Source organism: Chelmon rostratus, chromosome 12 (genome assembly GCF_017976325.1).
Source record: "Chelmon rostratus isolate fCheRos1 chromosome 12, fCheRos1.pri, whole genome shotgun sequence".
Taxonomy (NCBI): Eukaryota; Metazoa; Chordata; class Actinopteri; order Chaetodontiformes; family Chaetodontidae; genus Chelmon; species Chelmon rostratus.
This window is the reverse complement of record NC_055669.1, coordinates 21733384-21755093: the sequence shown is the minus strand read 5'-3', so window position 1 is coordinate 21755093 and position 21710 is coordinate 21733384. Positions and strand designations below refer to the sequence as shown.

The 21710-nt window shown below is 41.0% G+C and overlaps 2 protein-coding genes across 2 annotated transcripts; both read right to left on the bottom strand.

Annotated features, from left to right (window-relative positions):
• Window positions 1-74: 74 nt before the first annotated feature.
• On the bottom strand, window positions 75-13016 carry copa (COPI coat complex subunit alpha). The gene is made up of 30 exons (XM_041949468.1): window positions 12818-13016; window positions 12339-12452; window positions 12155-12228; window positions 11776-11856; window positions 11550-11626; window positions 11210-11319; window positions 9377-9486; window positions 8084-8183; window positions 7754-7972; window positions 7407-7557; window positions 7203-7269; window positions 7029-7104; window positions 6740-6822; window positions 6316-6541; window positions 5635-5773; window positions 4919-5081; window positions 4591-4737; window positions 4169-4358; window positions 3972-4067; window positions 3642-3730; window positions 3307-3430; window positions 3017-3106; window positions 2805-2908; window positions 2566-2712; window positions 2305-2445; window positions 1964-2146; window positions 1661-1771; window positions 1395-1556; window positions 1115-1309; window positions 75-488 (listed from the first exon to the last, which is right to left on the bottom strand). The coding sequence occupies exons 1-30, from the start codon at window positions 12855-12857 to the stop codon at window positions 429-431; spliced, it is 3669 nt and encodes a 1222-aa protein (XP_041805402.1). The 5' UTR covers window positions 12858-13016; the 3' UTR covers window positions 75-428.
• A 1753-nt stretch (window positions 13017-14769) lies between these two features.
• Window positions 14770-20696, bottom strand: pex19 (peroxisomal biogenesis factor 19). The gene is made up of 8 exons (XM_041949504.1): window positions 20599-20696; window positions 19246-19334; window positions 18489-18651; window positions 18310-18395; window positions 18044-18217; window positions 17797-17967; window positions 17273-17317; window positions 14770-16346 (listed from the first exon to the last, which is right to left on the bottom strand). The coding sequence occupies exons 1-8, from the start codon at window positions 20657-20659 to the stop codon at window positions 16260-16262; spliced, it is 876 nt and encodes a 291-aa protein (XP_041805438.1). The 5' UTR covers window positions 20660-20696; the 3' UTR covers window positions 14770-16259.
• Window positions 20697-21710: the final 1014 nt, after the last annotated feature.

The following is a 21710-nucleotide window of genomic DNA, read 5'->3' as shown; positions in this document are numbered from 1 at the left end:
CTTTCTGTAGCATGTGCGACAAAGCTATTCCCACATATATATAAAAAAAAAACATACACACACACACTGCATTTCCAACAATACACAGGCATTTTTATTTTATTTCCCCCGCCCACATACACAGTGCTGCTCACTTAATTATTCATCTCATACAAGTCAGTTGAGAAAAGAGACATCAGTTAAGTTTACAGCTCCAATAAAGCCACAGCACAGAAATGAGGCATCAGCACTCAGAAGAAAAAGCTTTTTGCAGGATAGGTGATGCATGGAATAATTGGTTAAAAGGATTAAACAGGTGCAACATCACTGTGAGCAAACATATAGATCTCGACTTTCATTTCTCATGTGTATTATTTCTACAGAGTAGGTGTTGATGTGTTTCTCTGATCAGATTGTTCTGCTCCTCATATAGTCTTCTCCACCTCGTCTTAACGGAACTGAAGTGGACTCACGCGCAGACCAATCACATCCTTACCGATCTCAGTCACCTGGAAAATAGAATGAAAGGTCAAAGGTCAAAACAGGGAGACAATGAATGAGATAACAATCTCTTTTTCTTGATATTTTTTGGCATTTTGTCTTTTTAATGGACACTAACTGTAGAGACATAGACATCAACACAACCACCGGGAGGTGGTAATGTTTTTGAGGAAACACCTTTAAAGATTTCAGCTGTTTATACTACTTTGTGTTACTAGCTGTGCATGGTTTTTTTTCTTTTCCCATTTTCTTCATTATTTACTTGACTTTGTATAATCCTGTATGCAGAGCAATTAGTCTCAATACTAATGACAAATGTTTCATGACCCACAAAACAAAAACAAAAACAAACAAAAACATGATTTACGAATATCTCCGACAATTTGTGGATAAACAATAATTATCAGTCTTAATTATCCACAGATAGCACTCAACTTGACTTAATGCCAGTATTCTACAGATAAAATTCATTAAAATAGCACTACTATGGAGACTTTTTTCTCTTCATATCTTCCTAACTCTGATGGTTTTGAAAGTCTGCCTTTATAAAGTATAATACAAATGCAATCTACTACTTTGACAAACTTTTCAGGTTGACTGGAGTTGTGCATGGCTGTCCCGACTCCTAACCTACCTGTGTGACCCTGCAGATCTGGCCTTTGTACGTAGGGCAGTAGCAGGCCCCAGACAGAGGGCACTTCTCAACAGGACGTCCACGGTACAGAGGGACGAAGGAGGCAGCGCACAGGTCGAATGGGTTGTGGGGGTCGTAGTTCAACTGGTGGGCATCTGTCAGGGTCTTCTCGCAGGCTGCCAAAATCTTGCGGGTCTGAGTGGCATTAAACATGATTGTAAGAGATGACAAATGGTATAGTATTGTCCATTTAAAGGGAAAAACTTTAATGTGAACCGACCTGCTGTGCAACATTTGGATTGGGACCCAGCTCGAGCAGGCGTCGTGCAAAGCCGGCAGCTGTCTTGAAGTTGCGCAGTTTGAAGAAGAGGTTCAGAGCTGTGCGCAACACCAGCACCATGTGGACTGGCTGGAGATTACAGTGGGTGAAATAAGCAGCCATCTGTGGGGAAAATACACAAACATAAGAAAATTAGTGATTAGTCGGCTTACAACGACAGCTTTGACATTCGATCGAGATGATGTCAGCAAGCCGCAGATATTTACCTCACACAGCCTCTTCTGCTCTTCCAATGTGTCTTTAGGCAACTTCTTCCTCTCTGTCTCCATGGTTAGACCCACTATGTACTCTCTGCAAATTGTGATCAGCTGCTGAGCCTGAAACACACACATCCCAATCACACAGGTTAACCCTACACATTAAATAGTCTTTCTCAATGTATCTAGGTGGGTATTTCATATGCACAATTAGCAGCCTGCAGCCACACATGAGTTTGCAGGACAACTTGCAAAAACTTGTGATACATTTGAAGTTTAAACTGAATCAGTCACAGCAGATTTGGTGCTCACCTCTGCAATCTCCTGCTTGTTATCAACCACCAGCAGAGGAACAGACAGCAGGATGGCTCTGAAGCGCTCGACAGCTTCCTCAAAGCGGCCAGCTGTGGTCAGCTGGTAGCACTGCTGCAGGCGGGTGATCAGGTCAGAGAGGCGCAGGCCCACGGCAGGCAGTCCTTGCTTCGCCCCACAGTCCTAAAAAATATTTGTATATTTGCATATTTACATTAATTATTAGAAACATGAAGAAGACAGTCAATTTTTCATGACAAATAAAATTAATGGGGACATCTCAGACAGCTGACACTCTCAAAGAAACTTCTCTATTAAAGGATGACAAGAAACAGCCGTACCTTCCAGTTTCTCTGGGGATGACTGCGCAGGCACGGCAGGGAAGGCAGCCCCAGGTAACAGGTGCGGCCTCTGGACAGTGTCTGCATGAACAGCGATTTGTAGGGGCTGAAGCTCACAACTCCCACCTGGTCGTGGAGCAACTGTGGTGCAGAATGGAAAGGTCAGTGTACTGAATGAATTGGACACATCTCAGGCAAAAATGTAAAAAGCAAACAAACAAAAAAAAAAAATACGAATTCAATATCAAATTGTGAACACACTCTCATAGCAGTTTCGAAAGAGCCAGCCAGGATGTGGTCCACTGGCAGCTGGGAGTTGTTGCACCACATCTGTGTAGGACTCATCCCCTTGGTTGGTGGGACAAAGAAGCCGTCTTCAGCTCCTCCACCTCCACCAGCAGGCATGTCCTGATGTGAGAAACACATGGTAATAAGAAATCAGTTTAGCATTAACCGTGTTTTACTGGTGATGGAATTTGTAATGATGTAGCTCCTCTCACCAGCTCTGGAGGAAGGTCCAGGTCTTCCTCCACCTCCCAGCCTCCGCCCTCTTCTTTCACCAGTCCTTCATCCCCTAATCCTTCCTGGGCATCCATGAAACCATCTGAGAGACACAGAAAGATGGAGAAAAAAAATATTAGACAAACAACAACAGAGTATTGATAATGTGGCCCTGTCCTCTCACTAAAAGCAACTAAAACACTGAATTTACCTTCATCCAGCTGAAGCTCAGCATCGTCTCCCCAGCCCTCGCCTCCTGGGGCATCCATGTCGAGGTCGGCAGCCATCTGACCTGCCTTTCCTACAACAACACAACACAGTTATCAAAGTCAGCTGCCACAGGTTCCCACAACTTAGTCATTTCATTCTGACCTTCAACACTTGGACACCACTTCTCACTGGTGGGTAAAAGGGACGTATGAACAGTATATATAATACGTATTGTGTTTACATATGTTATATGTATACGTGCACTATCATGTTTTAAGACTGATGACTAACCCTTTGCTGCAATGGCTCCCTCAAAGAAGCCCTTTGATACAGTGAGCAGAGGCCAGTTTGTGTCCAGAGGGTTGATGGGTGGAGAGGGCTGCAGCAGCTGTGCATTGGGATCAACCTCTGGCACCTAAAAGACACAAATCAACCATTTATTTTATCAAAATGATGTATTTAGCCACAAACGTGAGAGTGATTTTACTGTCAGAGTCCGTGGTGCAGGTAAAAATGCTGTGTTACACTTCAAAAACTTATTGAATAGGCGACTTCTGTTTCAGACTGTATGTTACGGTTGACCCTGTTATGTGTGCGAAGGGACAGGGAATGTTTCCTATACACACCGTCTCCTTTTCTGGGTCAAAGGTCTCCTTTAGCGCCTCGGCTTCCTCATCCAGTCCATGAGTGGCTGCAGTCAGGTAAGCCAGAGACTCTGGAAACATGCACATGTCACACATCAGCTTACTGTTCCATCGTTAAATTAAAAAAAATGATTTGGGAATCACATTTATGGTCACAATTAGTTTAATCAAATCTGAATAATCTGGGTCACGTCAAGCACTTCACCCTACAGACTGGTGCAGGGCTGATGTATTCAGGTAACAGACTGAACGGAAAGAGCAAAGGAGAGAAAATAGGAGTGAATATGCAAGGAGGGTGACACTTTAACTCACTCTGTCCACAGTTCTTTAGGATGCGGACCCTCTCACTGACATCTCCCAGGTAGAGAGCTGCCTGGTAGTGGCCACTCATGTCCTTCCTGATCTCAGCTACAAACAAAGAGTACACAAATATTAGTTCACTGACATACAAGACACAAAAACCTCCAACCAAATCATCATATCTTTGACAAAATGTAAAATCCTCTCACCGATCTTCATCATCTTGCGCAGCTTTGCCAGGTTGCCGGTGATAAGGTAGAGGAAAGTGAGCTTGTCAAAGTTCTTGGTCCTCTGGTAGCACATCTCTACAACCTGGTGGTGACCCTGCAGCAGTGCTGCTTCACCCAGACGCTCCCAGCAGCTGCGCTCATCCAGGGCCTTGGCGGCCTCCAGAGCCACCTGGAAGTACAGAGAATGAGAAATATTCAAACCAAGTGTGCTTGAAGCTGAGTCTCATGCAAAACTGAACCAGACAACACAGAGAAAAATCCAAACTTGAGCTTGATGAGCTGAAACTGTTATACAGCTAATTTTGGTTCATCAGAAAACATAGAAGCATGTATGCAAAAAAGAAAAAGTGCAGGTTGTAAATTAGAAACAGCATCTTAATCATATAGCTGCAGCAGCTCACCTCGATGTTTCCACATTCCAGAGCCAGACTAAAGCGTGTCTTCTCATCTTTGACAAAGTGCAGCGCTACCTCAGGGTAGCCCTTCTTCTGCAGGTAGGCAATGATGGACTGGCCCACCAGCTTGGCATTACGCACCATGTGGAGCACCTGGAGGAACAAAGACAAGAGGAATGATGTCTAAACCAGCATTCGGAAACTGAGATTAGAGATGCAAAATCCTTGCTATCCATGCTAATGTCCTACACTGTTGCACATAAAGTACTGCAAAGACGAGGTAAAGTATACTCCATTAATTCATTCACAAACACATCGGTCAGCAGAGACCCACCTCGTCGTATTTGCGGTTGACCAGGGCCAGCTTGAAGCGGTACTCTGTGGGGTCGATGGTGAGGACGCGTGGCCTGCACTCCCTGTCCAGACAGTAAACACTGTTTCCTCTCACACGGGTCACATAGATGGGCAGGTCCAGGGTCCTGATGATGCCATGATCACTGCAGGGAAACACAATGAAAGCACAACATTAGATGTTGATGTGCGTCACATTTTACTTTTCTAACCATAAAGCCTTTAAATCTGACGTTGCAGGGTTTCTTGTTTGGGAGGACACAGCTAACAGAAAAAAATACATATATTCCTGTTCTTCAAGAACAAATTAGCAGTTAAGTTTCGAGGTTAAAGAAAAGTAGTAGTGCAAGATGAGTTAAGTATTTGGGGTGAAAGAAACTTAAACCTCCCTTCTAAAGAATGCATACTGCCTAACAAGCATGCACATATCCTGCTGCTGGTTGCTTTGCACTATAAAAAGCACTTTCATCTTTAAAATCAGGTCAGTGAGACACCACCTGTCTGGTACATTTATCTTCACTTCCAGTAATCAGTTATATGTCAGCAAGATCTTATTCTGTTCTACATATGCAGTTTCCTAATAAAAGTTAAACTAACAGCTGAGTGTGGGATCTGCAGCTGTGGCCTGTCCAAAAGCAACAGACTGCTGTCAACTGTTGCATTAAAAGAATACCGCTTTTGTTTTTAAGCAGCACATACCCAGAGGTGAGGGCGTATTTGATGTGGTTGGAGGTGGTGTAGATGAAGACTCCACTCTCGTCCCAGGCTCCACTCTTCACTCTGATGTTCTCGTGGATGTTGCACAGACTCTCCAGTTTCCGGTTGCAGATCATGATCGCTGAGGGACGGAAAAGTAAGCAAAGGAGATTTAGACTTCCCATTATTGTCACTCGAGATGAACATTAGGCATTTTGAGCATACAGACATTAGTGGTCTTGTTTGAAAATAACAGCATCATCTGTAAGTCAATTTCACTTAGCTGTACTAAAGCCTGTCATAAACTGCTTAACGGCGCTTTTACCAACATTCACAAATCAATCTGCCACAATAACAGCATGTACTACACAGCATCCTCCTCGTAGTGTATAGTTATTATAGATCGTTTATAATCTGGAATTAAAAAATACATCTGTTTTGCTGTACCGTGGTTAAGTGGATTACCATTATCCCCAGAAAGTTATTTTACCAGTCTTATTAAGAGGGGGTGAAATCAAATCAGAGCCTGGTTATACTAATACTGTCAAAAAGGGCTCATGTCTCAGGGATGTTTCAGAGCCTCTACTCTGGCAGCACAGACAGGTTTAGCGGACAGCCGAAGATAAAGATGCTGTGACTTTGTCATAAGTATCCTACGTGTACCTGATACTCTTATCTACCCACCGTGTTTAGCCAGCAGAGCCACGTGGCTGGTGTCAGAACTCCACACCACGTACTTGACCTTGGAGATCTTAACAGTGGCCAGAGAGCGTTTCTGCTGCACGTCGAACAGCGTGACGCCATCGGCATCGCGCAGCAGCAGCGAGCCTGTCCCGGCGTAGAAGATTTCCTCGCAGCTCGGCACCTGAACTTTCTTCACAATTTCATTCTTCAGGTTCTTAATCAGCAACTGCAAAGGAGAAGGAAATACATTAGAAGAGCTGATTTCAGGTTGGATGAATAAAAAAAAAAAAAAAAGAATATAAAGACAGCCCTGATATAATGATTGAAAGATATTTCAAGCGTCCAACCTTTGATTAATGTCAAGATATTTCTCTGCTCTGTTTTGAAACATTACCATACTTTCTAGACCTGCAAAAGGACTCACAGAGTGCATACGGTCCAGGACGGCAAATCTGTTCCTGGCCACCCAGACTGCAGTCAGACCAGAGGACCTCTTCCCCTCCGGTGCTGAGAAAAAGAGAAATTCTGTATCTCTTTAAACACTACATACAGTATATTTAAAAGAATCCATCTAGGCATCGAATCATCAACAAAGTAAGAGACTTGACATAATTAAGCACATTCACTCTAGAAAGATACAATATGAATGACAAGTAATTCACAAAGCAAAGTGTGTGGAAAACCAGAATAACTTTTGTGAGGTGTTTCTGTACCATCAGGGTTCTGAGAGTCACTTTCTTTGGGAATAGAGTACAGGTCATAGGTGCTGTTCTCCAGGTTGGTCGCCCTCTGCAGGAGGTAAAGAGCAATAGGTAAAATATATGGAAAACAACTAAGATGCCTGTGTATACCATGAAGACATTAACATGTTTGTTTAAGATACTTACAGTGCAGAGCAGGACAGCGTTCTCAGCAGGGTTGTAAGACATGCTGAAGACCGGGAACTTAGATCCACTACAACAAAATAATATATAGAAAACACAGCATGTTACAGTCACTGGTATCCAAATACTTCAACAACAGCCTTAAATCAGAAAGAATGATGGCAGTGTTTGGTGTAATGCATGTCACAGGCACTAGAAATGACCTACCTGCGTAGCTGCATGACAGCAGTGTCCTTGCTGCTGTTGAAGTCCAGCTGGCGGAGGAAACGGTCTTTGACGTAGTAGAGCATGTTGCCGTGCACAGCGTATGCCGGACGCTCACGCTCCAGCTTGAACACAATCATGCCGCTGTCATGACCTGAAGGAGACAGTCTGTCAGTGTAATAGTCAAAGTTACACAGCTACACAGCTACAAACCTAAAGACCTTTGCTGTAGGAGGAGGGTGACATTACGAGCAAAAGCCTGAAAAGGTTCACATCCTACACATAAGTGTTTTAAATGTTGTTTTAGGTATTTCAAGGCAGGATGACCTGTAAACTTTCATACGCCCTACCAGCAGCAAACAGGTTGAGGTTTGGGTGAGCACCCAGCACCCAGAAGCGATCGTGGTCCCGACGGAAAGTCTGCACACCAGTCCTTTTGGACATATCCCACACCCGGATGCTCTTGTCCTCAGAGTTGGACAGGATGAGCTCCTGGCGTGGGTGGAAGACGGCACAGGACACGTTGTTGTAGTGACCGCGGCACGTATCCAGCTCCCATGCCTTGGATTCTGAACAAAAAAAAAAAAAAAAAAGATATTAAAGGATGGAAAGCGAGATAAGAGACATCCCATCCTGGGTCTGGGCCTCCAGACGTTAACTAATGATTCTGAGTCACTCACCATTCATTCTCCAGATCTTGACCTGCCTGTCGTCAGCTCCAGACACAATGAGAGGCATGCTGGGGTGGAAGGCAGCCCAGTTGACTCCCCGGTCATGACCCTGAACACAGATACCCAAAGCCATGTCACACAAAACCAAATGAAAATCCATCAGCTGTGCCTGCACCGAGGCCAAGGACCAAAAGCTTTCTAAGAACTAAAACAACGACTGCCCTCTCTGGGGAAAATTGAATTTAGCATCAAATTACACCAAAATAAAATTACACCATTATTCTCCAGTTGATAGTTTTCACAATGGTGGAAAAAATGTTAATGATTATCAAAAGGAAAAGGTATAACACAGAGTCAAAGATTATTAAAATCGTCATCCCTTTTCACCTTCACTACGAATGCAGAAGTCACCCAAAGATCAGAGTGTGACTGCGCCTGGTTGTGGTAAAAATTTTCCATTGCTTTAATTGGATGACACATCACTGCTATTGATGTTAGAACACAACCCAGGCATTTTATTTCCTTGGGTGGGACATTTCCGGACCTTGAGAAGTAATAACTCAGGACTCAAAAACACACAGAAGAAGAACATGATGTAATTTAGAGTTGCCTTCATTACGCCCCAAAACTATTTTAGTTGAGATTTTTCCATGAACACGACTAGAACTCTCTTTACAAGCTTGTTTCTCTTTTGCTTTTCAGTGGACACTGCTGCTTTTTGGACTAACATAGCATACATTCTCCACTATTAGCATTAATGTATGATTTTTTTTTAGCTACAGGCAAAGGAAAGGCTTAACAATATGCAAAAAACATATTGTGTAACTGTAATGTAAGTCACGATTTTAGTGAGTTTTAAATGATTATGTGATTTCCTGGGATCTATACCAATCAAGCGTGCTCCCCTTATGTCTAGAGAATCTGATTTGTAGGCCGGCCATCTCTGTGGCATCATGATGCTTCATTTATAATGGTATGTTGGGACACATTTAACCTTTATCACAAAATGGCATCTCTTGTGGTTTCAATCTTGTACATGGCCTTAGTGAGATTTGACAATATTTTGATTAATTTTTTCAGTCCTTGCAAAAGAGCATTACAGTTAAGGCAGTTTTTGACAAGAACATGTCAGGGATCCATCACTTACATCCTCTCTGAACACTGATGAGCACAAATAAATTATTTTAAAAAGAGGTTTCAAGTGAGCACATGACAAGGCGGAGGTGAAAGAAAAAATCTGTCAAAGTTAACATATCAGACCCTGAAAAAACAAACATCATGCATGTGAAAGTCACTGCTCACCTCAAGGACATGCTTGACAACAGCATCCGAGGCACCGAACAAGTCAACACCAGAGATGCCTCGCACCTCCGTCTCCACAGCGCCTGGAGACAGGTTCTTCTTCCTCAGACCTGGAACCAACATTCAGGGCATCGCGTGCAAGGAAGGAGCCATATTCATGTTACACAGGACACAACCACAGTACAGGGGAGGAGGAGAGACATGTAAAACAAGATACAAATTATTAAAATAATCAAATATTAAGCAATACCATAGGAGAGGCAAAAGAAAGGGGAATTACAAAGAGGAAGAACTGTTGGACTACTGAACACACACAGGGTCAAAACACACCAACACAACCTCTGCTCTCCCATTCCATTTCAACTTGAGTCTGAAAACAATCAGGGCCTTAATGGTGCTGTTGATTGGGTTAATGAATCACTTACATTCAGATAAAATCATGAGTTGATTGGACAGCAGTGCAAGACACAGATTACCTCCCAGACTCAAATGAGATCAGGAAAAAATGATTGAGAAAACACAGCTTGCATTCATGATTCCTGCCCATTAAAAACAATGTGGTGAACGGATAGTTCAACAGCATGAAGAGATGACACAGGGGGAAAGAAATGGCACTAGGAACCCTTGTGCAGGTGTGGATGTTTCCAGGGAGAGCATGGGATAAGGAGGACACAAGGAGCGCATGGACTTGACTGATGGGGATGGGGTGGGTGGTGCTTGCTGTTGTAAAGAGGTGCTCTGATGGGGCGTTGGATGACAGGAATATGAGGAGTTTTTTTTTTTGTTTTTTTTTTTAAGAGGCTCATGCATGTTTCTGCACAGATGTTTGAGTCACATGCAGAGTTAACAGAATCTGACGTGTCACAGTTTTGGGTTAGGAGTGAAGTTGGTAAAAATATGGTGACTTAAGCTACAAGAAATATTAACACATGTATATTTCATGTTATATTTTGAGTTGAGGAGCCAGCCGTGCAAATGTCATGCCAGGAGGAGTATAAAAGCATTTCAAAGTTTAACTTTGTTAAAGATACACTTTCAGCCTAGTTAGTAGGAATGACCACTATTCTTAATGCAATCCAAACCAAAATGGAAAATGGTAGAAATAACAGTATGGGAAGCAGTATGGACCTCCTGTAATTAATTAAAGTATGAGTGTTTAAAGTTGCTAAGTGGATGCAGTGCATGTAGGATGGTGAGTCAAGCATGAACATTTGTCCCCCTGTTATAACGTCTTATGATGTAGGAGCTCATAAAAACTGTATGTATAAATGCATTCATGCTCAATGTTAGAAAATGTGAAATAAATCCCCGGGACAGGAGAGACAGTTAAGAGCGATCTTATGCATGTAAGAAAGGGAAAGTAGATGCAAGCCAGTTTAGTATGTGAGAAGGCAAGAGAAGAAGCAAGAAGACAAGAAGCAATGAAAATTTAACAAACACCACAAATTTTAAGGACATGCAGAGGCACAAAAACACCTCTCCCATTTCCTATTTTTGAGTCTTTTTTAATTACATCTTACATTCCTCTGATCTGCAAACCCTTTCTTCACCCAGAACACACACTTACAGTGCAGTATCTTTTTAACAAATACCACACCATAAATTTGCTCTGACAATACATCTATTTCCCTGTCTGTCTTTTCTGAAAGGAGAGGTGTTTCTGCAAACAGCCCACAGAGATTTGTCCTCTACAAGCAGGAGAGGAAGAAGAGGCGTGCAGGACTTGATATTCATCCTGTTCCGCTTCATCCTCGTCCTTCATACCACTCTGCCCTCCCACCCCTTCCTCAACCCAGCCCACTGTCCTCTGGTCCGCCATTCCCAGGCCCTCACCAGAAATATCCCACACTCGCACGGTCTGGTCCAGACTGGCAGACACCACCAGGTCCTCAGATGGATGGAACTGGGCGCACATCACATAGTGATTATGGCCAGTCAGCACACTGTAGGTGAGGAGGAAAGAAGGGATATATTCAGATATTTCAGAACACCTCATCTTAATATTCTTCTTCAGGGTAATAACAATGATCATTATAAGGTAAAAAAAATATTGGTAAGCAGTTTTGGGGGGTGTTGCAAGATAGAAAAAAATGTCTGTTTCATTCTTTTGTATAACTAAACAACAACTTTTTAAATTGTGTTTCTCAGTTTAAAATACTTCAGTGTGTCTTACCAGACGCAGGTCCTGGACTGCCAGTTCCAGATGCGAATGGTCTGGTCATCTGAGGCACTCAGAATCCAGGGGTACTCCTACAGATATGGAGATGATTGAATTCATTAATTTGCTTCAGATTGACTTTTTTTAGTACAGATACCAAGTTCTTGTCACTTTTGTACATTGAAATAAGTGATGAAATAGATGACAAGCAGATGTGTTTTAAAGTGGCAGAACAACTCACGTGGTGGAAGAAGGTGGTTCTGATGTAGTCAAGGTGTCCAAGGAGAGTGAAGAGGCAGCGCCTCAGCTTGTAGTTCCACACCTGGTCAAAATAGGAATATTTACTCATCTTATACATATAATGCAACAAATGATGATGAGGTTTCAACCCACATGATGCAACAGCGCCATGCAACAGACCATTAAACATTATATCTCTGACACTTAATATAGATATATGAATTTGTATATATATGAATATGAAAACTTAAGTAGATCTTTTGTGGTTATATGGGCATCTGAGTGAGAAACATCAAGAATGCATACAAACAAAATTTTTGGAACAGAAAATGACTTCATAACATTTCTGTGACAATATTTGAGTGGCAAAGCAGCCTCACCTTAATTTTGTAGTCATCACCTCCAGACACAAAGAGAGGCTGCTGTTTGTGGAAATCAATTCCTCTGACGGGGCCTGTAACACATCATTACACATCATCAGTATCACATACAGTATATATCAAGAACACAGAGTGTACGTTGAAATAATGATCACATACTACATCAGCCATGTCGCTGCCTTACCATCGTGCTCGTCAAACTTGTCAATCAGAGTGCACATCCGATAGTCCCACAGCTGGATGACTCCGTTGTGCAAACTTGCAAGAACCCATGGCCTCTTGGGATGGAAACTTAGGCCTGAAATATAAGACAATTGATCAGCTATCTCACAATATCAATCGAGAACAGGCCGTTATATTTCAGTAGATGAAAGATCAGCTTATTTCATACCAGCAAAGTAACAAGTCAAGTGGTCAAGTTTAGCTAAACAGTGGAGTTACGCTAGCTAAATAGCAAATGAAAAAGAGTACAGGGAGTGTCCGTTCAACATTACTCCATTTGGACACAAGACGTAACATAAATTATCTAAAACTAGACTTTGTGATAGATAAAACTCTAAAAATAAGTAAGTGACATACATTTAAAAGGATAAATAACTGAACCGGTTTACGTCAGCTAGCTAGCGTTAGCTCCTAAGCTAACTGCAGCTGGCGAACTCTTACCTTTGACACGGGCCGACTTCGTTTCAAATTTTGTCAACATCGTCGCTTGCCTGTAATACGAATAGTAATTTTAATGCTGTGGCACAACGTAACTCCACAAGAACGATAAAAACAACTCAAGTATTCCAAACAGCTGAGCTCAGGCGGCCTGATCGCCTTCGCCCATTGAGCTGATTCTCCTTTTTCCTGACACGTAGCTCGTTTTGTCTTCCGGTTTTGAACAATAAAGTTGGACTGTGAATATTTGACGCAGAAAGCTCCACGGCGGCGGCAGATAGAAACACAGCACATAGAACTGAACTGGCACTAGCCTTGTTAAATAACTACATTTACATAACTAATCTAAATAGTGTATTTCTACACAGTCTGGTTAAAGTGAATATTACAAAGAATAAGACCTTTTAGAATGTAAAAAGTATATTGAAACTATGTCCGTACTGTTCATACGGTAAATTTACCAGCTGTTGTGGAGTTTTCGGTCATATAGGAAAGATAAAATTAAATTAAGAAAACAACAACAACAACTTAATTTATCTCCAGCCGGGGAAATTTAGGCATTACAGCAGCATGTAGTAGCAGTTGGAAGAAAAATAGCAGCAGAGATAGAGAAATTTCCAAAAACAAAATACAAAATAAAAAGTAGACTATATATGTACATATTATACAAGCAAAATTAAATTTTCACTGTATAAAAGAAAAAATAATAACTGTGGAAAAAAATGTATACTTCCTTCGGATTAGATAATAATAGTAATAGTGTTAATTCTATTGCACAAAATGTAAGGATATGAGCGTATGTTGGCATAAATGACAAGAAAAAAACAGATTTGGCAAACAACATCAGCATAGTTTTATGTTATGTGCTGCAGGAGTTGAATAATCTGACAGCTGAAGATCTTACGATCTTCATCAGCACATGGAGTTTTCCCAATTTTCATGGAACTGTGGATATTTAAATTTACGTTTTGTCTGAGTACTTTCACAACTTTCCATCGATGTTGCCTTAAAAGCTCCATTTAGTAGTTGTTCTGGATCTTTCGGTCATATCAGTTGAACCTCAAGTGATCTTTAAGTGCTCAGGAAAAAACAGAAACGTGAACATCTGCAGCTTCGTGACATCTGAGTAGACTCCCATCTGCTGATGAGGACCATATGATATGATCAAGACATAGTGAGTTAAGATTTTCTAATCACAGCATGTAGATCCTCTTTAGAATATCACAAAGCACTTATAACAACAATGAAATAGTAAAAAGTATAATAAAAGTCCCCTGTAAGTTCATAAGGATTAATTATGCAACAGAATTTTGCACATCCCTGATGCATTACTGTGTAAGCAGCATGTTGATGATGTAGCTAGATGAGGTGGACCAAATTTTCAAGTGAATACACACATACAAACCCTGTCACCTCTCATCAGTTTTATTACTGTCATATATATGTGTGTGTATAAACACATTATATTTACATGTAGATAAATCTTGTTTTATATTCTTACTCTGCTTCACTTACTTTGAACATACATTGTTCACTGGTTTGATGCACACCAACTCTTCAGATGTTTCATGTTTTTCACTTGATGCTTCTTCTTTGATGTTTTGCCAGTCGTATGCTCTGGTCTTACAGAAACTTTATTTCACTTTAACTGCATTTCTTACAGCTGAAATGACAAATAAGCATGAAACTTTATACACTGTTGGATATTTTAACATACAGCAATACATCATATTTTCTAAGATAATCATAGATTTTGAATGTAAAACCTTCATCTGTAATGTAACTAGGTGCTATACTTGTCTGAAAAACATAAAATAGCATAAAATTGAGATACTCAAGTTGAAATTTATCAAAATAGCACAGTAGCTGCAAAATGTACTCATCTTCTATCACTCGTTACTACTAATATAAAAGCAATGATGACTAATAATCCACAACAACAACAAAATTGCATTATATCATTTTATTTCATATATTTACAAAACAAAATGGTGTCATATAACAGGTTGCATTTTTTTTAACGGTGTTTTGGGCATGTTTGCATCAGCCCTTAGAGTTGAATAGATTTTTCACCCCCCCACCACAGGCCTTTATGGACCTGCACAGCAGCCTCCCCTCAGCTGTGTCCGATGTAAATCTGATCTCTTTTCAGTGCACGGCTGACTGAGTCCTTTCACAGCACCCCTTTATTATACAGTTATTGACGAGCTGATGGTCGTGTGATTTCTAGACCTCTCTCCACGGTTGCAGTGCTAAAATCTGTCCACTGGCAATAGCAGCTGGTGAAAAGTGTCTGCTAGAGTAAACAAACTCACCTACCATCTGCATGATTTAGAGTCATGTTTCTCCCCTCGTGTGACATAAGATGTTTAGTTCTCTTGCCTGTCACATTTTCTGTAGAGAATAATGTACTTTTAATGGAGGCTACAGGATACAGGTACATATTATCTCTCATGAAAGTGCTTTTCTTTCCCAGCAGGGACCACATACCAAGGAAAGTATCACTCTGCACATTAAAAACACTGGGAATCACAAGGGCAGCACTTTGCACAGTAACTCTACACCATAATTATCACTGTAACCACAGCAAAGGCATCTGGGAATCAACATCTCAATCACTTCAAATCAGCGCCTGGGAATGGGGAACAACACTCAGGAGATTGGGTTAAATTAGTTGACTGAATTACAACAGATGCTGCGAACATCTCATTAATTGTCCAATCCTCTCTAGTCTTTTTAGTTCTTTAAATTACCAGCAAATGTACACCAAATCTTTCCAGTTCCTTACATGTTAGTAGGTAATTAACTTGTTAATTTAAATCCTGTAAAGCCTGTACAGAAACAGAGGTGTGTGTTTAACAAAGTACAAGAGAATCATCACTAGCCTGGTAGAAACCTTGGGTGGTATTGCAAATTAACTAATTAACTAATAAAACTATAATCTCATGTGTTTAGCTGAATGTTAGCAACGTCTTACCTTATGATGAGACCTAAAATAACAACGTAAGTCATTTTCAAAGGCACTGTTTATACCCGTGAAGTGGTTTGATAGATTTTACCATGAGGCTAAACAGCATTGTAAAAACAACGAGGAGAATGGCAGTGATGGTTTCTTTTTTTTATGATTGCTGTTAAAACTAAACCGTGAAGGAGCGATGGCAACTGCTGGCAAACTAATGCAGAGATGTTAAAATGTTCTCAGTTGTGCGTTCGGTGACTTTAGACACAAGTGTGTGTGTTTGTGTGTATGGGTCCTGTTGGATTTTGCGCCTCCTCCTGTTGTTTCCGCATCCACACACCTCCTGCTTGACGGAGAACAGTGTCGACGGTCTGGTCACCCTCCTGCCCGACCTTTGTTTCACACTCCTTCACTCCCTGCCTGTTGCTGACACACACAGTGACCCCTATGGCTCCAGCGCTTCTGATGGACCGTACCGCTGCCTCATCACATGATGGAGCACTGCTCTGCTGGCCCGGAACCAGGGAGTCCTGGGAGACTGAGGGACTCTGTGTCAAAGTTAAAGCCGGGAGGCTGCAGGGGAAGAAGAAACAAAGGATGCTGTCATGTCTAAGCTACAGTTGGATGACATGACCAGTGCTGGAGACTACGCAGTAATGTAATGTGAATTGTTCCTAAATTCAATCACATTACAGTTATTAATTAAACAATTATGCAGTAGCCATCATAATATCTGTGTGTATTAAATATATTAAGGGTAATACCTGAATTAAGGAGGAAGATAACTTCATGACAATGTTGGATTTTTAAATGATTTCTTGCAGCAATATGAGGAAGAACTTCTGTTCGTCAGGTATTTAATATGCTAGACTAGAATGTCATGAAGGGTTATTTTATCAATAAGCAGTTCATTTTTTTTCCAGAAAATGATCTGTGTTCAAACAGTGACCGCAGTAATAAACATAATTGTTTTTACATATTTCCAACAATGTCACCAAAAAGGCTATGACTTTCATAAACACAGACATAGTGGCAAGGCTGTTGTTCTGGATTGCATTAGATTGTGGTGAACCTAATTAAGCTTCCACTGAGTGTATGTTCTGTAGGTAGCATAAGTGGTTTGAGTGTTTGATTTGTAAAGGGGAAAAAAGGTTAAGAGAAATAAGTAGTCTGAATTTGTGGAGTGCAATTTGCTAACTCAGCAATTTGTAATACAGCTGGGTACTTGACAAATGAAATTTGATCTACTGTGTGCTTCATGCAGCCTGTGTATTGTCACTGTGGCGATGCCAAGAAGTGTCTTTTGTTCCAAATTAAATTGGAAAACATCATTTCAAAAACATACATCATGACAAATAAATACACTCTAAAACCCTCAGATGTCCAGATAGTTTCCTTCACTGAAGACAGCAGTGAAACACATCTAGTGCTACCCACTGCAGTCATACTACACTGCACACACGCTGTTTCCTGTTGACTGAGAGCAGTGGAAAACTTACCGTATCACCTGCAAGCTCTTTGGGTGGCTGGCCAAGGTCTTGCAGCTGTAAGTAAAAGCATCATAATGTGTGATGAGTTTCATTCTTGACAAGCCAAGAACTACAACAAAATCATCAATTTTCATAAAGTGATTCACTAGATTAAATGAGTTAGTAATTTTTTCATTAAACTGACTTCATTATTGTATATCGTTAGTTTTGTCAACATAAAGGCATATAAATCCATATAAATATACGTATTAATTTAGAACTCTGACACAGCTGCCTCTCTCTGTCTGTAGTCACCACTCTGTCATCTCACTTAATGTCCCGCCAACATCGCTATCTGATGTAGCTGTGTTTCCACCTTAAAGCAGCAGAAATACCTGAGGCTGCAATAAACATCACAATCTGATGATCTACCAATAGTTGATTTAAAATTTGAATGTCAATATTATGAATGAAGCTGATTCTGATTTCTTCCTTCTCAATTTTCATTGAGAAATTATTCCAAGACCAAGACATCAAATGCAGAGTGTGTCTACCTTTTGCATCAGGTCCATGATGCTCTCGAATGAGCTTTCTTTATCCTCAGCCCCCTGTTCCTCCCTCTCAAAGTGCTTACAGATCTCTCCCATGATATTGGCCTGCTGCTCGTAGCGCTGGTAGTCCTCTGGGCTAAGGCTTGGCTTGTTGGCCTCCAACCATTCTGGGTACTGTGAATGATGCTATGAGTGAGACTTAGTCGAGGAACCAGAAACTATAGTGAGTGCTTGTAAAACATGTGCAAACCTTAGCAGTGATCTCTTTGAGAGATGGATAAAGCACTTCCTTGGAGAGAAGGTTCTGCATGATGGACTGCATGATGGGCAGGATGTTTCCATCATCACCACCTCCTTCACCACCCTCCTCCAATCCCAGGCCTTCTAGAGCCTTGACAAGGTCATCACCAGCTAGTCCTGTGGACTGTAAGGGAAGAGTACAGCGTCTGCAAACTGTCCATGTTTGTATCACTAAACAGTTTCATGACAACCACTGATCTGTCTGATTTTACCCACCTGCAGATTGTCTGCATTTTTGGCCAGGCCACGTAGGGTTTCTTTAAGACAGGAAGTGAATTCTTGTTGGGAGGCGGTGTCAGTGCCTACACAGAAAACACAGATTTAACATTAAGGCAACCGGGAAAGTAGGCAGAGGAACATATCAAACCACAAATATAGCAAGTCGTAGAGCTTACCAACTTTGCCTGCAGCCTCTGACAGTTTATTGAAGTGCTGCAGCAATTCTGGCTCCTCCTGGGCCAGCTCAGTCATGGCCTTCTCCCACTCCTCCTTGGCCTGGGTAGCCATGTCCCCCTCGAAGAGAGTCTCGAAGAGTTTGCAGTCTTCAAGCAGAGGGGGCTACACAAGTAAACAGAAAACATGTAAAGTGCCTTCTAGAGACCTTGCAGAAAGACTGTGAGCACTAAACCATATCAAGTCTGCTTCTAATGGCTGAACTTTAAAGTTTTTATCCTTTTCTTAATAAATAATCTCTTTAGCATCACAACTTGAAATGTATTGACTACAATGATTAGTCTCTGCTGGACGATTCTTGTTCCAATGTTGGCTTCTTGGCCATAGTTGCTACCACAAGAACAGTCCCTGTAAATGAACAAGTACTTTTTGGTGGGCAGTGAACCGTTGGGGTGAACTTCACATAACCAACGACAGAGTTTATAGTTCAGTATAACTGTTGGTTTCTCTAATTTGTTTATCTTTAGGTTGAAAATTATGTTGTTGTTAAAATGTTAAATTGTGAAATTGAAATTAATTGATGTTGTGGCTACTTGAGCCAAATTCATCAAATCAATTTTCACAAGATGACAAGTGCAATTTAGTTACAAGAGAATGTAGCTGAAGCTGAAGCTGAAGAAAAGTGGATGCTATGATTATATATGACAAAACAAGATGTGAACTCAAGCACCACCACTACACAAACAACAATAAACTGACCTTCTCTGCACCACTGCTGGCTGAGGAGGAGGCCGCTGCGGGTTCACAGGCTGGAGGGGCCGATGCCTTATCGAAGTCATTCAACGCACCTGAAAGAAAGAAACAATATTAGAATCAAGCCAATGGACCTTCAAAGAGTTTTAAAGGATGAATTCAACAAGATAAATGTTTCGAATTTAGCCATTAACTACTTATTCATGCATCAGTTTAAGCCCCAGCTGCAGAAAAGGCATAACGTGCATATCAAACATCCACAAACAGCTCGTGCAGCATCGTCCAAAGTGTCTCAAAGTTCAACAATAACTCTTTTAAATATTGCGTTTTCCTCACTAGTAATACTCACCAAGTGACTTATTTGGAGCATTACAAAGGAGGTTTAAGCCCTTTTCGTGCTGAGAAAAATGACTCGTTGGAATTTAGATGGAACTACAGATCTCTCTAGAACTTTTCATAAAGCAAAGGTATTTCATTCAACCGTCCTGCAATAACTCCTACAACTGTGAAATGTATACTGTGCTGTAACAAGGTGTTGATTCAACATTATGGTCATTTTAGAGGCTGTAGTTGGAACTGTGCTGTGTTATACTAAAATATAGATTAACCTCGTCTATATAAATGGGTTGGTCCTCTCATTAGAACGCAATACAATTCAACAACACCACAAAAGACAGTCTGGAGAATAAAATAAAGTTGAATCAACACATTTCCACACTGTTTCAACAAAGAGTCAACATGATAATATTCATAAAGCTCAATGATTTATTAGATTGCATTTGGTTTAGCTAGGTGTACATCCAGAAGAGCCGGATGGCGTTTACAGGTTTACAGCGAGTGAACACTATGAACTGACTCCAACAGAGATTCCACACCTGAAACGTTGCACAACGCGAGTACACAAAGTGTGGTGAAGGACGGCTGGCGGCAGAGACAATGACAGACAGTTCAGCCGCCATGTTCCATCATCAGGTTTCCATTATATCTAACGGCAACTGACTTTCCATGAACAATTCAAGGCCAACATCAAGTGTGAAAACAGCTCGGTAGAGCTGGATCACAGCTAGGTTGGCTAACATTAGCAACATAAGTTAGTTTAATCACATCGGCTAACTTAGCTACATGCAATGACAGCATTTATTTGACAGCTCTGGTGAATGATTCGATCGGCTGGTCTGATTGTCAGCGGTAACTTCAGCCACTTTGTCGATATTTGGGACCCAAGCCGGATGTCCCACTGAGCACATATGCTAGCAGACCCTTTACATGCAGAGAGGGAGGGGAGGGGGTCCCGTTTTAAACACCAGAGCAAACTGGATAAAGAGAGGGTCGTTGTTAAGACTTAATGTCAACCCTTACTGTCCAATAATTCGTCCAATTCTGCATCGTGTCCGGACGGCTCTCCTGTTCCCGACGCCATGATGATACCTTCACCTAACAACCACCGCGCAGGTCTCTGAAAACTGACGTTTCTGTTGTGAAAATGTCGCGGGTGGTATTACGTCATACGTACCACCTCAGCGATGCGGCGCCATCTGGTGGCGATAGTAAAAACCACAGAAGAAGAACCAAACGGGAACCGTATAAAGACAGCTGCTGATCTCTTCGAGTTCAGTTTGATGTTCACTATTGTTGTTTGAGATCACTTTTGGCAAAATCTTCATAGCTGGTTGAATCTCACAATTAGTAAAATTTCATCCCTTCATTTGGTCCATTTTCAAAATTTAGTTTATATGGAAAGCTCTCAGAGGAAAAACCTGACATGGTAGATATTCTAATTATTATTGGGAAATATTATATTTATTCATGTCAATGGAACAACCGTCAGCCCTCCTTAACTTAAGTAAATAGCTATCTTGAAAACATTTTTCTTACTCAGGCCACATGAATTATCATACAAGATCTAAGAAATTGTATATTTTACTCAAATTTCTTCCTTCTGTACAAATTTGAGGTACCATACTTGAGTATTACTATTTCATGCCATTTTATATTTCTGCTCCATTACAATGCAGGGAGGGAAATATTATACTTTTAACTATTTGCTAATTACATACTTCACCAGGATTTTTCATAGAAAACAAATGAGAAAAAATGGTACAAGTACAAGTACATTTTCCTGATAACAGTTGAATACATCAGCGCTGGATTTGTAATTTCAGTGTGGTCTTGCAGTACTTTCACTTCAGTAAATATTCTGAATGCTTCCTCGTTCATCCCTGCTTTTTTGTTTGTTTGTTTGTTTTTTCTGGATCCGAGAATAACACTTGAGATGATCTGTAGTTTTTACAGGTGTCTAAAATACCAATGGATTAATGTACATTTATTAATAATAATGCTCTTAAGTACAATTCTGGATACTTTTTTTTACTTGAGTATATCCACTTTATTCTGTTCACTTGTACTTCACTACATTTCAGAGGGAACAATTGTTGCGTACTTTGTACGCATAAGTTGTCTAACAACTTATT

What these genes read in the sequence shown, in the direction of transcription:
- copa (XM_041949468.1), bottom strand. Translation starts at nt 12,857, where the DNA reads ATGTTGACAAAATTTGAAACGAAGTCGGCCCGTGTCAAAG. An exon ending in GCGCAAGATGATGAAGATCG is followed by an intron (nt 4,068 to 4,168) that starts GTGAGAGGATTT and finishes CTTTGTTTGTAG; the next exon opens with CTGAGATCAGGAAGGACATG. An exon ending in TGGACCTTCCTCCAGAGCTG is followed by an intron (nt 2,713 to 2,804) that starts GTGAGAGGAGCT and finishes TTCTCACATCAG; the next exon opens with GACATGCCTGCTGGTGGAGG.
- pex19 (XM_041949504.1), bottom strand. Translation starts at nt 20,659, where the DNA reads ATGGCGTCGGGAACAGGAGAGCCGTCCGGACACGATGCAGAATTGGAC. An exon ending in TCAAAGAGATCACTGCTAAG is followed by an intron (nt 17,968 to 18,043) that starts GTTTGCACATGT and finishes CATCATTCACAG; the next exon opens with TACCCAGAATGGTTGGAGGC. An exon ending in AAGAGCTTGCAGGTGATACG is followed by an intron (nt 16,347 to 17,272) that starts GTAAGTTTTCCA and finishes CTTCCCCTGCAG; the next exon opens with CCTCCCGGCTTTAACTTTGA.